This window comes from Conger conger, chromosome 4 (assembly GCF_963514075.1).
Source record: "Conger conger chromosome 4, fConCon1.1, whole genome shotgun sequence".
NCBI lineage: Eukaryota > Metazoa > Chordata > Actinopteri > Anguilliformes > Congridae > Conger > Conger conger.
This window is the reverse complement of record NC_083763.1, coordinates 36,841,902-36,856,959: the sequence shown is the minus strand read 5'-3', so window position 1 is coordinate 36,856,959 and position 15,058 is coordinate 36,841,902. Positions and strand designations below refer to the sequence as shown.

Sequence of the window (15,058 nt, the reverse complement as noted above, 5' to 3'; positions counted from 1 at the left end):
CACCCTTTTCCAGCGTAGGCAACCGGCCACTGCATAGGCTACGGGACACAATTTTATTACACAAGGAACAATGCTATCAGCACATTCACAAGTCGTTATCTTTCATTTTTGCCTATTTGTCAGTTAATTAATTGCTTGATTGATAATCAAGAAATGTAAATGGAAACCTTAGTTATCAGTTTAAATAGGCCTGGTTCTACAACTGACTATCAACTATCACTCACGACTGCTGACAAAATCAAACCAGTTTGAAATAATTGTCCAGGGGTCCCCAGATAAATTCTAGAAATTCAAGTTTGGAACGTTGTTGGCCATCTGACACAAGATGACTTTTATGCCACTCAGGAACTCCAAAATCAGGGCGAAAGTAGTGCAGTGTGAGCTCCTCTTTAGCCTACATCTCATTTTTTGTTGTTTTATAATCTCCCTGAAATTAATTTAAAATACAGTTTAAGATAGTAAGTTATTTTCTGGACTGAATAGGCCTACAAGGTTTTGAAGAATTCAAACCAAAGGTTTCGTTATAATTTATTGTATCCTTCATGAGAGTGACTTATCCTGACCTTGGATGAATCTATTTTTAGTTTCAAAATAATAAAAAAAGGAAAAAGGCCCTGTGCAAACGTTGTGAACCCTGTCAGTTTGTAACTCCTCCTTTTGGCAACTATAACAGCTCGTGAATTGCATACTTCAAATGGCCATAGAAAAGGCTTTCTTTTGGGCAACTCTGCCATGTAGTTCTTTGTTGTTTAAAGTTGTATTGTCGTCCTGTTAACAGCTAGACATGCGTCTGCTACTCTTTTTTGCAGCTCTTTTGCAGCGATGTATTGGTTCTTCTGAGCATTTCTCACCAGGTCTCAGGCCATTCTCTTTGAACATTTTCTTGGGCCCTACCATGACTTCAACTGTTCCATTTATCTTCCAATTTCTAATGTTTCTGACAGTGGAAAAAGGCAGTTTGAAATGCTGATGCATACCATGAAGAATAAAATTCCCATGTTAATATTGGGCTTATTGTGCTATATTGCAAACATCTGAATAAAATAAGTGGAAGTAGATTTGCACCTGTGTTGGCATAAAAGTAAAATTGTTAGACTAGTATTATTACTGGGCAAATTGGGAGGGGGTTGGGGTCATTATGTATAAATTAAAACCTGTATTTCCTGCACAGATCACACAATATGGATGTAAATATGCTCAAATCAGAGCTGACACTCTAACCTCATATTCATTGTTTCATTTCAAATCCAATGTGCTGGAGTGCAGAGCCTAAATCCATTGTGCCAAAATCTGTGAATTTTAGTCTATAACTGGGGCTAGAGTAAATGTTCAGAGTATGAAAGGTTTATACATTAGAGGACAAGGTATAGCCCTGGAATTTTGTTAGGCCAGTCTCCCAGTCGCATGTAACTACCATCTCATGACTAAACTGCTTTGCTCAAAAATGTGGTTTGGTGGCACTCAAAAAGCCTTGATATCTGGAGTACAGAGATACTTTGGTAGAAATACTCTTTTGAGTAATATGTTTTGGGGTCAAATCAGTTTTCTAATTGAAAGCAATCACTGCTAATCTGGTGCACTGGTGGGATAAGGGCATAAGTCAAGAGCACCCACAGAGAATAGAGAAATAAGAGGACAATCAATATGAAGAATAAATAAACATATTGCCAATCACTAAGATTAGAGACACAAGAGGCCAATTATTAAGTAGTACTACTAAGTATAGTGGGAAAGGGGCCAGGGATCAATGAAAAGTGGAATTCATTTAGGTTTCATTATCTTTACCATCAACCCAGATGTTGGCAGAGCTCTCCACAGATCCTCTCTCATTGGTGGCCTCACAGGTATACATCCCTTCATCCTCTGCTGTAATTCGCTCAATGTGTAGGGTCCCACCTCCAGGAGCCAACATAATACCTGTTTCACAATACCCAGAATTCACCAGAATCAGTCTCATGAGGAATCCGCTGCCTGAATTAATGACAAAATATCATTATGCCCCTGTGAAATAAAAATAAACAATACTTTACCTTAAAGCTGCCTTATTCTTCAGGTAGTCCTCGAATCACAACCAAGTGCTAAATACTTTATTCATGTTTATGTTAATTTGTCCAATTACATTTGGTTTATAAATGTATAAAAAGAGCTGTAATTCCTTCATGGATAACAGTATATGAATATAAATACACTTAATTTAAAGCAGTCAGTCTGCACAATAACCTCATATTGTTTCATTTTAAATCGCTGTTTCATTTTTTAAAAAGTGTGCTGGAGTACATAGCCAAAACAACACAAAATGTGACACTGTCCAAGTACTTTTTAGACGTACTGCAGTGTACGTGTAAAAATATGTGGAATGCATTCAGGTTTGGATATTTTAAAACTTGGTGGGTAAGACAAACGACACTGTGGGAGTAGAATCATTTTAGTGGATTCCGTGACCACTTATGCTTATATGCTTTGCTTATACCTTCTTTATTATAGTTTGTTTTACTGGACCATTTTAGAATATAATAGCTCTTATACCCCTCTGGAAACTTCCAGCAACTCCCAATAGAGAGAAAAATTCAAGATGACTGCTGTTGGCCATTTTGTAAATCAGATGTGCTGTTTCGTTTGAACCTAATCTAAGATCTAAACAAAGATGTTTGTTTAGGTGAAAGGTGTTATTAAAAGGTAGGCTACTTCAGATGGGCTAAAATCTATTAGTCTGGCCTGCCTAGCATCCGCTAAGAAATGTTATTTAATGGACATGCCAACCCCTGACCTAGAATATCAGGCCAAACAATAAAGAAAATCTGATTACTATTCTCAAAAAGTGGGTTCATATGAGTAGCAGAATCAACCTCCTCCTTTATTTATTAGAATGTATTTGTAGACACTGAGATCATGGTAATATTATGATTAGTCATGAGGTATGGAATTTATTATTTTCAATTTAAGCTTTCATCCTTCATCATGCCATCTTGGATTTCAAGGTTGAACTGACTTTAAAATGCCAAAACAACCGCACCATTTTATTTGCTTATCTGAAATCAGTGGGGAATGACAAACCATTCATATTTCTAGTCTACATGTTTCAAAACGGCGGCACGGATGGTGCAGTGGGTAGCACTGCCGCCTCACAGCAAGGAGGTCCTGGGTTCGAATCCCCGTCGGCTGGGGCCTCTCTGTGCAGAGTTTGCATGTTCTCCCCGTGTCTGCGTGGGTTTCCTCCGGGTGCTCCGGTTTCCTCCCACAGTCCAAAGACATGCAGGTTAGGCTGATTGGAGAGTCTAAATTGCCCATAGGTATGAGTGTGTGAGTGTGTGAGTGAATGGTGTGTGTGCCCTGCGATGGACTGGCTACCTGTCCAGGGTGTATTCCTGCCTTTCGCCCAATGTATGCTGGGATAGGCTCCAGCCCCCCTGCGACCCTGTTCAGGATAAGTGGGTTAAGATAATGGATGGATGGATGTTTCAAAACTATTTACAAATGGTCGACGGCAGATGTTGCACTCTAGAGGGAGCTACCACATTTCCAGAGGGGTAGATATAAGAGCTATTTTTACAAAGTGGTAATGGAATCCACTGAAATGACTATACTATAGGTTTAGCTCATAAACAATGAAGTGAGATCACAGAGTTTTAACAAAATAATATTTACATTGATTTGATTTTACTAAACAAAGTAGCCAACTACAGTATATAAATTGTTGCTTCTCCGTATCTGTGTATCTGTCAGACAATCAGCCATTAGATCAGTTTTTCAAACACTTATTTGATTCACCTGCTCATGGCTGTGTCCAGGGACGATCAGGACTAAAAATGAGGTCCTCTGGGATTACATTACATTACATTATTGGCATTTGGCAGACGCTCTTATCCAGAGCGACGTACAGTTGATTAGACTAAGCAGGAGACAATCCTCCCCTGGAGCAATGCAGGGTTAAGGGCCTTGCTCAAGGGCCCAACGGCTGTGTGGATCTTATTGTGGCTACACCGGGATTAGAACCACCGACCCTGTGTGTCCCAGTCGTTTACCTTAACCACTACGCTAACGGATGTGTGGGTAACTTATAAAGTTGTGTATTTACCCGAATGGGTGATTTATTTATGCCTTTTGTCCCAATTTGGAATGTCTTAATACATTTTTTTAACAGTGCCTACTGCTACAACCACTGATATACCTCTAAATGCAAGTTGGCTTCTTTCATGACAGTGCTGTAGTCAGGCTTGCATAGACATGAGTTGAAGGAAGACACATAATGTGAGTTCAAGAGGAGTCGCAGATATCCATTAAAACAAAGGGGGTCCTGACAGATTCAATACCAGACTACAGGGCCCATCCATTCACGAGAACAGTGCCTTAAAATGAGACATGGAGGGTTTAGGGGTATTGTAGGGTATGTAGTGGTTTGTTGTTCTTGCTAATTTGTTGAAAATTCTAAAAAGCAATAATAAAAAAAGCTTAACCAAAAATAAAGGCTGATTGATTGATCAATTTAGTACCGTCACAAAGAAAAGCTGAATACTCCCCGGCCCCCCCCCCTAAAGAAAGCTTCTTTCCACTGTGTTGCCTCATAGCATATACATACATTCAGTATGGGACTGTGCATGTCTCTCACCAGAGCCCTGATGTATCCTGCGGTGGTCCTTGTACCATGTGATCTGTGGTTGTGGTACTCCAAGAGCAGGGCAGGACAGGGTGATGGAACTGCTGACATTAACATTGCATTCACTGAGATTCTGGAGGAGCACAGGGGCCTCCAGAGCTAGCATCACGTGTCAGAGGACAGGGGAAAAAAGAGGTCAGAGCATAAACATTGGGACAACTTAGCAGCTAATTTCAGTAATAACATTTAAAACACATCAAGATTACCACTAGGAATGCAGATACTAAAGTGTAATCACCTGGAAGTGTTAATTTGCCATTTGCCTGGGACACGTTGGGCCTCGTACAAGAACCACTTGTATGAACAGGTTTGTTCGGAAATAGCAATCAATTTTCTCATATCTAGAATATTTTCTTTGGAACAAACTACATTTAAGAGTGGTCTTGACCTGTCGTATGAGTAAAATGTATTGGCTAATGGATTTCATTTAAAAAAATTCAGTTTAAATACACACATACAGGCTATAGTATGTATAAATTCTCTATAAGAAATGTACTTCATAATGTATGAAAATGTTGAAATTACCCTGTTTGACAGTGGTATATGATTGATTTACTGTATTTTAATAATAATTATGAATTTATCAATATATTGATATTAATTTAAATTTAAATTGGCTATTGTATAATCCTGTAACATCAATAAAATATTAAATAATATACACTGGTTGTAATTGCCACAGGCAATGGTGTTTCAACATCAGCGCGTTTACACAGACGGGAGAGGGATGAACAATACCCTGTTGGTTTGAAAGTGTTTGTTGCTGCTATTCCTCTCTTGACTGTGAGAAGTCTGAAATTACCTACTGTACCTTTAACCTTTTTGGCTAACCATTAATCAAGTGGCTAGCCATCTTTTAGTAACATTAGATAGCTGCCGCTTTATTGGCTATTTTGTATGTTAGCTGACCGCCTGTGATGCAATGTGTGCAATGTTTCCTTCTAGGAGGGGTAGAAATCTTCTGCTTCATTCTGAGCTAATGTTTAGCACAATTAAATTAAATTTAGCTAACTAAATACAAACACGAGTAATGTCAGATAAATAGCTAGCTAAATGGCTTGTGTGGAAAGCAACCACTCAAATGTTTACAAAACATATTAAACCGTGGTTTCTTAGCTCATTGCTATCACTACACAGAATGTGGCATATTCATTTTTGCTGGACCAGTAGGGAACGGCCAACAGTTGTGTTTTCTATTATATGTGACTGCTTATCATTATGCCGCAAAAGAAGCGGAACTATCCTGGACGGACTACGAGAGAGCCCCGTTTCACGAAACGAAACCCTGCGGACGAAACCTCCAAAAGCGCGGAGTCACGTGAGAAAATCACCCTCTCCCTAACCCCGCTAATCTGTCCCTCTCTGCCCGCAGAACGGAGCATCCCAGGCGGACGACTAGGCGGCCGGGACACCACGGGAATCAAACAGATCCAACGGACGAAAGACGGATGAACGGATTTTTCTGGCCACTGACATTTTTTTCCAGTTTTTTTGTCTTTTTTGATTTTTTCTTTTTGGGTTTTTTTATTTTTGATTTTTTATTTTATTTTTTTAAAGAAAAGCACCCGGCTGTGCTGACTAGCTGAGCAGTGCCCTGAAGGCACATGTGGAAAACAACCAGCGGCTCGCCACATATGGTGGAGAATGCAGGCATTGTGAACCGAGCTACCACGAGAGAGAACCAGCCCGAAAGTAAGGTCAGGCCCAGTGACCATGGTGGAAGCAATGAACGAGACGAGACTGTGCCAGAAGGCTGGTTCAGCAACGCCCCCCAGAGCTCCCAAGGATGTGCTACTGAAGCAGACGCCGGATGACGAGGTCGAGGCATACCTGGAGACCTTTGAACGGACGGCACACCTGGAAAAATGGCCCCGCGATGCCTGGGGCTCTATCCTGGCCCTGTTTCTCAGCAGGGAGGCCCAGAAAGCCTACCGAGGCCTACCCCCTGCCGAGGCTCATGACTACCCCACCCTGAAGGCTACCATTTTAGCCCAGTAAGGCTACAGCCTACCAGCCCGGGCACAGAGATTCCATCAGTGGGGATATGACCCCGCCCTCCCTGCGCAGGCCCAGGTGATGGACCTGGTGCGGCTGACTAAGAGCTGGCTGGTAGAGGGCGACGGACCGCCCCTCCTCGACCGGGTGGTGCTGGACTGCTGTGTCCGGGCCCTGGCCCCGGAGGTTAAAAAGTATGTGGCCCAGCAGGGGCCCCGGACCATTGACAGCCTGATCAGTCTCCTTGAGAACCACCAGGTGGCGCAGGAGATGATCCGGATGACGAAAACGGACAGCCCAAGAAGACCACCAGCGGCGGTCCGACCTGAACCTCAGTTCAGACCCCAGTGGAAAGAGGACGACCGGGGGGAGGCTGCCCGAAGGAGGGAGATGGGGCAGTGCTTCGGCTGGGAGGGCCATCTGAGCCGGGACTGCCCCGGCAGGGAGGAATCCATGGCCACCGCCTCAGAGAGTGGCCGACCCTGCCATTACCTCACCACGTGCTGGGCCCACCAGGGCACGGCCGCCCCGAGACTACCTATCCGGATTGGGGGCCAAGACGCCGAGGCCCTGTTGGACTCTGGGAGCACCATCACGCTGGTGAGGCCCGCCCTAGTGGGAGAGAGGCGAGGTGAAACAATCGCCGTCACCACCGAGGTAACCATAACCACCCCTAGGGGGCAATTCACGGGGAAGGTGGGGGTGGTAGAAAACTTACCAGTGGGGGTGCTGTTGGGGAGAGACTGCCCGTTGTTCCGTACCTACTGGGATGAGAGGCCGACATCGGGGAGACCACCACCACCCGAACCCGCCGTAGGGGCCACCGGGAGCCACACCCGGTCTGGGTAGCCCCGTTCGGAGAGAGTGACGTGGAGGAGACCCCAACCCCAGTAGAGAAAAGACCGCCGCCTATATCGAGGGTGTCCGGCGTTACCCTATTTCCAAGTCCAGAAGGGTCTCCTATATCGTGTTTGTAGGGTTAACGAGGAGAAAGTGGAGCAACTACTGGTGCCCCAGACTCACACCGCCAAGGTCCTGTATCTCGCCCACACTCACCTGCTGGGGGCGCACCTGGGGCGCGAGAAGACACAGGAGAGGATTTTGTCCCAGTTCTACTGGCCGGGAGTCAAGAGGGCCGTGGAGGACTATTGCCGGCAGCCCGAAGGTGACGTATCGAAACCCCCTAATACCCCTCCCCATCATAGATGTGCCATTTCGCAGGATAGCCATGGACATAGTGGGACCCAAGTCCAGCTGGGGCCACCGCTACATCCTGGTGATCCTAGATTACGCCACCCGCTACCCGCTACCCTGAGACCTTGCCATCCTTCCCTGAGGATGGCACCCCGCTGATTCTCCTTGGAGACTTCAACATCCACCTTGAAGCCTCCCAGGCTGCTGCCTTCCTACCGCTACTCCACTCCTTTGGCCTCTCCCTGCAACACTCTCCTCTAACCGTCCTAGACCTTGTCTTTGTGAGGAACTGCTCATCCTCTGATTTCACGGTTACCCCTCTGCATACATCTGATCACCACTTCATCTCATTCTCCCTCCCTCTTCTTCCCCATCCTCCTCCCCCTCCTCCCACCTACCCTTCCTCAGCCCGCCGTAACCTCCGCTCCCTCTCACCCTCTTCCTTTGCCACCACTGTCACCACCTCACTCCCCCCTCTCAAATCCTTCTCCAAACTCCCCGCTGACTCTGCATCTGCCACCCTCCTTTCATCTCTCTCCCCCGCCTTGCACATCCCCCCCCGTCCCCTTGGATATCTGACACCCTCCGTACCTCCAGGGCTAGCCTCCGCGCAGCGGACAGGAAGAGGGGGAAATCCAGAGACGCTTCAGACCTCACGACTTACCAGTCTCTCCTGGCAGCATTCTCTTCCGCTGTCACTGCCGCCAAAGCAAAATACTATCAAACACAAATTCAGAACTCCGCTTCTAACCCCCGGAAACTTTTCTCTATTTTCTCCTCTCTCCTCAACGCACCGCCTCCTCCTCCTGATTTCTTCGAAGAGAAGGTCACAGTCATCCGCAGATCCTTTACAACCACCGCCGCCCTCACTGTGCCCTTCTCCCCCTCTAGGCCCATCCCTTCCTTTTCCACTTTCTCCCCCCTTACAGACTCTGATGTTTCTCAACTCCTGCTCTCCCACCGCCCTACAACCTGTGCCCTTGACCCTATCCCCTCTTCTCTTCTCCAAACTATCACACCTGACATTCTCCCATTTGTCACCTCCCTTGTCAACTCCTCCCTGTCTTCCGGCTGTTTTCCGGCATCCTCCAAGAGGGCCCACATCACTCCGCTGCTAAAAAAGCCTACTCTGGATCCCTCCATCATCCAGAACTACCGTCCAGTATCTCTTCTTCCTTTCCTTTCTAAAACTATAGAACGAGCCGCTTCTACTCAACTTTCTTCTTTCTTTTCTAACAACAACCTGCTAGACCCCTATCAGTCTGGCTTCAGATCGGGCCACTCGACAGAGACCGCGCTCCTCTCCGTCAATGAGTCACTCCATGCCTCACGAGCAGCCTCCCTCTCCTCTGTCCTCATTCTTCTAGATCTCTCTGCTGCCTTCAACACTGTGGATCACTCCATCCTCCTGTCTGCCCTGTCAGCAACGGGCATCTGTGGCACAGCCCTGGACTGGATTGAGTCCTACCTCTCTGGTTGCTCCTTCCAGATCACCTGGGCTGGTTTGGTATCGACACCTTGGCCCCTCGCCACAGGAGTTCCCCAGGGCTCAGTCCTAGGCCCACTTCTTTTTTCTCTTTACACTCGCTCCCTTGGCCCGGTGATCACTGGACATGGGCTATCCTACCACTGCTATGCAGACGATACCCAACTCTTCGTCTCGTTCCCGCCGTCTGATACGCAGGTTTCAGCCCGTATCTCCGCTTGCTTGAGAGACATCCAGAGCTGGATGGACAACCACCATCTAAAGCTCAACCCAGGCAAGACTGAAATGATATTCATTCCTGCTAATACCTCTCCTCCTACCACACTCACGCCGTCACCCAGTGCAAGGAACCTCGGCATGGTGATGGACAGCAGACTGTCCCTTTCCGAGAACATTGCAACGGTGACCCGGTCTTGCAGGTTCTTCCTATACAACTTACGGAGAATCCACCCCTTTCTCACCCCCTACTCGACCCAGCTCCTGGTCCAAGCGATGGTTCTGTCCCGCCTGGACTACTGCAATTCCCTCTTGGCTGGCCTCCCAGCGTCCGCCATCAGACCCCCTCCAACTTGAATGCAGCAGCTCGTCTGGTCTTCAACCTTCCCAAATACTCACACGTCACCCCCCTGCTTACTTCCCTCCACTGGCTGCCTGTCATGGCTCGCATCAAATTCAAAACATTGGTGCTAGCCTTCCAAGCAGTTAAGGGGTCTTCCCCAGCTTATCTACAAAAAATCATCAGACCCTACACCCCTGCCAGACCTCTTCGTTCAGCCTCCACAGGCCGCTTTGCACCTCCCCCTCTCCAAACCTCCACCTCACGCTCACGACTACTGTCTGTTCTGGCTCCACGGTGGTGGAACGAACTCCCCGTTGAGGTCAGAACTGTACAATCTCTCCCCACCTTCAAGTGCAAGCTGAAGACACACCTCTTCAAGCAGCACCTCCCCCCATCCCTCCCTACCTCCCTGTGAACCTTAGTTGTTGTCTCTGTGACTTGCTTTGTGTATCGGTATTATTAGTTGGCTAGGTAAGCAGTGTTTGGATAGTTAACTTTGGTCACTTTTGCTCTGTTGTTTGTTTGTTTCTTTGTAAAAAAAAAAAAAAAAATTGGCCCTCGTCCTTATCTTTGTTGTACAGGTAGCAGTTGAAATTGTACTTCCCTCTAGGGTCTTTCAGCGAACTTATCCCTGGTTATGGGTATGCACTTTGTTGTACGTCGCTCTGGATAAGAGTGTCTGCCAAATGCCAATGATGTAATGTAATGTTACGGGCCGCGACAGGGAAAAGTGTCGCGAGGGAACTTTTCCTGCTGTTCAGCTGGGTGGGGATAGCTGAGGAGGTTCTGACTGACCAGGGGTCATGTTTTATGTCTGGAGTGATGAAGGAGATGTGCCGACTGCTCCAGATCAAACAGCTGCGGACCTCGGTTTACCACCCTCAGACCGACGGGTTGGTGGCGTGCTTCAACAAAACCTTGAAGGCGATGGTAAGAAAGATGATAGACATGGACGGCAAGGACTGGGATCACTCTCTCAACCAGCGGCTCGCCACAGTACCCATTCAAATTGCCAACGATAAGGAGTCAGAGCTGCTAGAAAGCAGCCTCATCCTTCGCTGTTGGTCTTTCTCGCTCACGCAATTACCCTGCTGGGTAACACAGGCTGGAGATTCAAGTTTTGATAAGTTTGCCCCATATCTAAGAAACAGCTACACTGACAGTGATTTTAAAAAAGCTTATACACTTAATGTAAGCATTTAATCCAAATAAGCGTGACAGTGCTCCTTTAAATATTTGCATTAACAAGCTGGTGTAAGAGTCTACCTAATAAATTGCTTACTGAGTGTACATTTTCAAGGACATTAAAGGCAGAAGACATGCAAATACATCTGTACCTACTACACTCTCCCCCTTTTTCTTGTTAGCTATAAAATAATTACTTCAGGGATAAAAGTTTGCAGTTGAAATGTACTAGGCTAAACAGTAGGGATTAGTACTGCATTATTCGTATCCACTTCCATATGCATTAAACCAATTAAATTATCCATATCCATAGGCTACTCCTACTCGGAAAAGTGGAGGTCACGTAACCCGAAAGTGGAGTCGTTTCATCAAAATTTCTTGGATAGGGCTTATGGTGGCTTAAATCCTACCCCGAACACAGTGGTAGTGGGCCCAGATAAAAACTATTAGCAGGCTATATTAGGCTTTAATGTTATATGCTGGAGCAAGGGCGCACAGAAACACATTGAAAAGCTCTTTGTTTAATTTACTCATTTGATTCTCAATGTGAAAACCTAACAGCCAGTTATAGCAGATAAGTAGCTATAACTTCATCCTCATAATTTTCATTACAAAGATTTTTGCAAGTTCATAGACTGTGATGTGTTGAACGATTCTGGCAGTTGAGCTATTATATTACTGTTATAGCTGGAGCCTGCTGTAACGTTAGTGTTCACATAAGTTTTGTCTCAGATTGATGACTACATAAAAAAGCCATCCCACTTTGACAACTTGGCCACCTTTTCTGCTGGTGAGATTCTATTTTGATTTCCTTTGATAACTCACTTCTCCACTGTAGCTATCTTCTTCCCTAACTAGCTGATGATCACAAAAAATAGACACTTGACATTGGACAAAAACATACACAAGTATGTTTCCCAGCAATCTTTGCATACCAGGAAAGATGACTTGCTGCTAACATTACCAGCTAGCTTGCTATCAATAGCCAAGTTAGCTATATGTCACCTCAATTAAATATACATTTCTGTAATTAATAAAAAACGGTCCGCCTTCTTTTCTTGTAATTTTTAGAAAATTGGAGGTTGTGGTCATTACAGAGAGACAAAGTTTCAAATAACAGCATATTTCACTTGAAATAGCCTTAATTTGTAGAACCATGTAACACATAGCCATCATTTCTATTTCTGTGATCTATTTCGGTGATCATATTCTTGACCAATTCTTGATCATATTGTATTGAGCATGGAGTCTTTTTATTGGTGTTAAAGAGCTCCACCTGCTGGCTGTTCAATGTAAATTCACAATTGGTTGGTATAGAGAATGCATACAGTTATTGTAGTTAGCTAGCAAGGTAAAAAGAATAAAATAATAATAATAATCATCATAATAATCATAATAATTCTCTATTCCTAGCCTCTTTCTCGCAAACCATTATAATTTTGAAGACTTGTATGATGACATGGGGAAAAGAGCTGTTGAATACAAAGCAGTCCGAAAATGTGAACATAAATTACTTAAATGACTTAAATGATGTAATGACGTCACGCAACCAGTCAGCACCAGTAAGATCTTGGTCGTTACAGCGCCTATGTTGCGCACTTATAAAGAAGGAAGTTTCCTTGGTCCTGACAGGGTGTGATTGGTTGATTGCCGAGTGACCACGTGAAGCAGTGTTTGGTGACACCACAGGAAAAGCTATTGTTTACTATTCCCCCCAAGCACTAGTCATTCCCATATGAAAGAGGTGCTGCACTGGACACAGGCTGGCACCCAGAGGAAACTGTATGTCCTTGTTCTGAATCACATAGACAGATAGACCATTTATATAATGTTTTTCTAGATACTCAAAGCACTTACAGTGATGAGGGGGAAACATGCCTCAACCACCACCAATGTGTAGCCATTTGGCAGGAGCTGGGTGCATGATGGTATGGCTGCTGGTTCATGATGGTATGGCTGATGGTATGGCTGCATGACGGTGTGTGTATGTGTTTGCTTTGTTTTGTTTGTGTCAATGTGTTTTTGAGTGAGTGTGTTAATGTTAGTAAATGTTTATGTATGTTTGAGTAATATGAGTGTTTGTATACTGTATGTATGTGATTCAGTGTTGGGTACTATTGGATTACATGTATCTGGATTGCTTAATCCGATGACAAAATCTTGATTTACTGTTATCAACCCAGACTACTTCTTAGATTATGAATAATCTGATAACAGTTAATTTTCCAAATATAACATTTTGGATGACTTCAATGCACAATATACACACACATACACACAACACATGTACAGCTTCACACAATAATGATCAGGAAGTGTGTGCATGTATTGTAGCTGCACATTTGAAGATGCACATTGTAATCCAACAGATTACATTACAATTACATTTTTTGTCATGTAATTTGGAATTAGTACCAGATTCAATTTTAAGCAATTGTCAACACTGGTGAATGATCACTGATGTGTGTATGTGGTAGAAAAATGGCAGACAATGTATCAGGTGACTCACCAATGACCTTCAGCTGGGTCTCCAAGTGCAACTCCTCCCCAGAGAGCAGATGATGGGCAATGCAGATGTAAGTGCCGGAGTCCTGCACAGTCAGGGTTGGTAATGTCAGGCGAACAGTGTGCGAGAATTCTCCTATCAACCGCTCAGTGACCAGGCCAGGTCTTGTGGTGTTAGCAACAATGTCCTGGATAGGAGCTGTGGAAGTTAGAATGGGTTTGATGTCCTGGGTGGGCCCTGTGGGCATGACTGTGTGTGTGGGCATGGCTTGTTTCCAAGAGAGTACAGTGTACAGGTACTTATTGGCTGTACATGCCAGGTGACCATCACTGCCCTCCCTTGGCTCCTCCTCCAGATCAATGTGGAAGCCATTGGGTACATCTGGGGGAAGAGGGGGGTAGGCATTACGAAAAGAAAGGGATGGAGATAACATTAGAAAAAGAAGCTGAGGAAGAGAGACAATTTGAAAGAGATGGAGGGATCATTAGGAAAAGAGTGGGGGGAGATCGATGACACACTCGGACAGAGCACCCAAGACACCGCAGGTCTAAAACAGCCCTGTATTTTCAAAAACTTGAGTTTTTTCTTTCTTTTTATAATGTATCACACTGATTCAATTTATCATTCTTTTTAACATCTCCAATATGTCCAAAAAGTGCTGTAATTTCTACATGGTGAAATCAAAATGACCCTTTATAAAAAGCTAAGAAACTGCACTTTAACCACGTGTGATTTGTTTGATTACAAATCTAAAATTGTGGAGTACAGAGCCAAAAATAAATTTCTCTGTCCCAAACATTATGGAGCTCACTGTATATTCACCCTAAACAGTTTGATGTTTGGTTTATTTGCACAAATATACACATGTATGGTATATGTCTTAATGCATTGCATTTTCAAATGTAAAAGCACAAGGACTATAAAGCAATATTACTGAAAATGTACTGTTTTAACAAGTGCTGTTTTAATACTGGGTAGATGAACCCTACTTAGGGTAGCTGTGTATCTCACTGGCAGAGTACATTTAAAGCAGGACAGGCTGGAAGTTACAGTATATGTGGGAGATTGTGTGCACTGTGTGTCTTAAGAGTCAGTGTTTAGGCTAGTTGTGTTATGCTGAAGGGCGTCTCATTGGGGGACACACATAGAGGCAGAACGCAGCACCATGAGATATGGTTGTTTTTTTGGGGGGACCGGGAGCTTATTTGGCCAAAATAATGCGTATGTTAAAACATATTATTTATTTCCCTCCTTGATCACTGGAGTAGGGGGCAGCCTGTAGACTAGTGGCTAAGGTGCATAACTGGGACATGGTAAGTTGGTGGTTCAAGCCCAGCTGTAGCCATACATCCATAAGATCCACTCAGGTGCTATAATTACAATTATTATCATTATTATTATTATTAGTAGGAGTTTGATAGCCGGCAAGCTAAGTAGCAAGTATTGTTACTAAAGTAATAGGCCTAATCATCTAACAAT

At 44.5% G+C, this 15,058-nt stretch overlaps 1 protein-coding gene across 1 annotated transcript in view; it reads right to left on the bottom strand.

Annotated features, from left to right (window-relative positions):
* Window positions 1-15,058, bottom strand: part of flt1 (fms related receptor tyrosine kinase 1) — a 188,051-nt gene that overhangs the window by 71,551 nt on the left and 101,442 nt on the right. The window contains exons 13-15 of the mRNA XM_061240512.1: window positions 13,583-13,960; window positions 4,607-4,753; window positions 1,786-1,917 (exon numbers count right to left, since the gene is read on the bottom strand). Of these exons, the coding sequence (XP_061096496.1) occupies window positions 1,786-1,917; window positions 4,607-4,753; window positions 13,583-13,960 (657 nt within the window). The remainder of the gene's footprint in view (window positions 1-1,785; window positions 1,918-4,606; window positions 4,754-13,582; window positions 13,961-15,058) is intronic.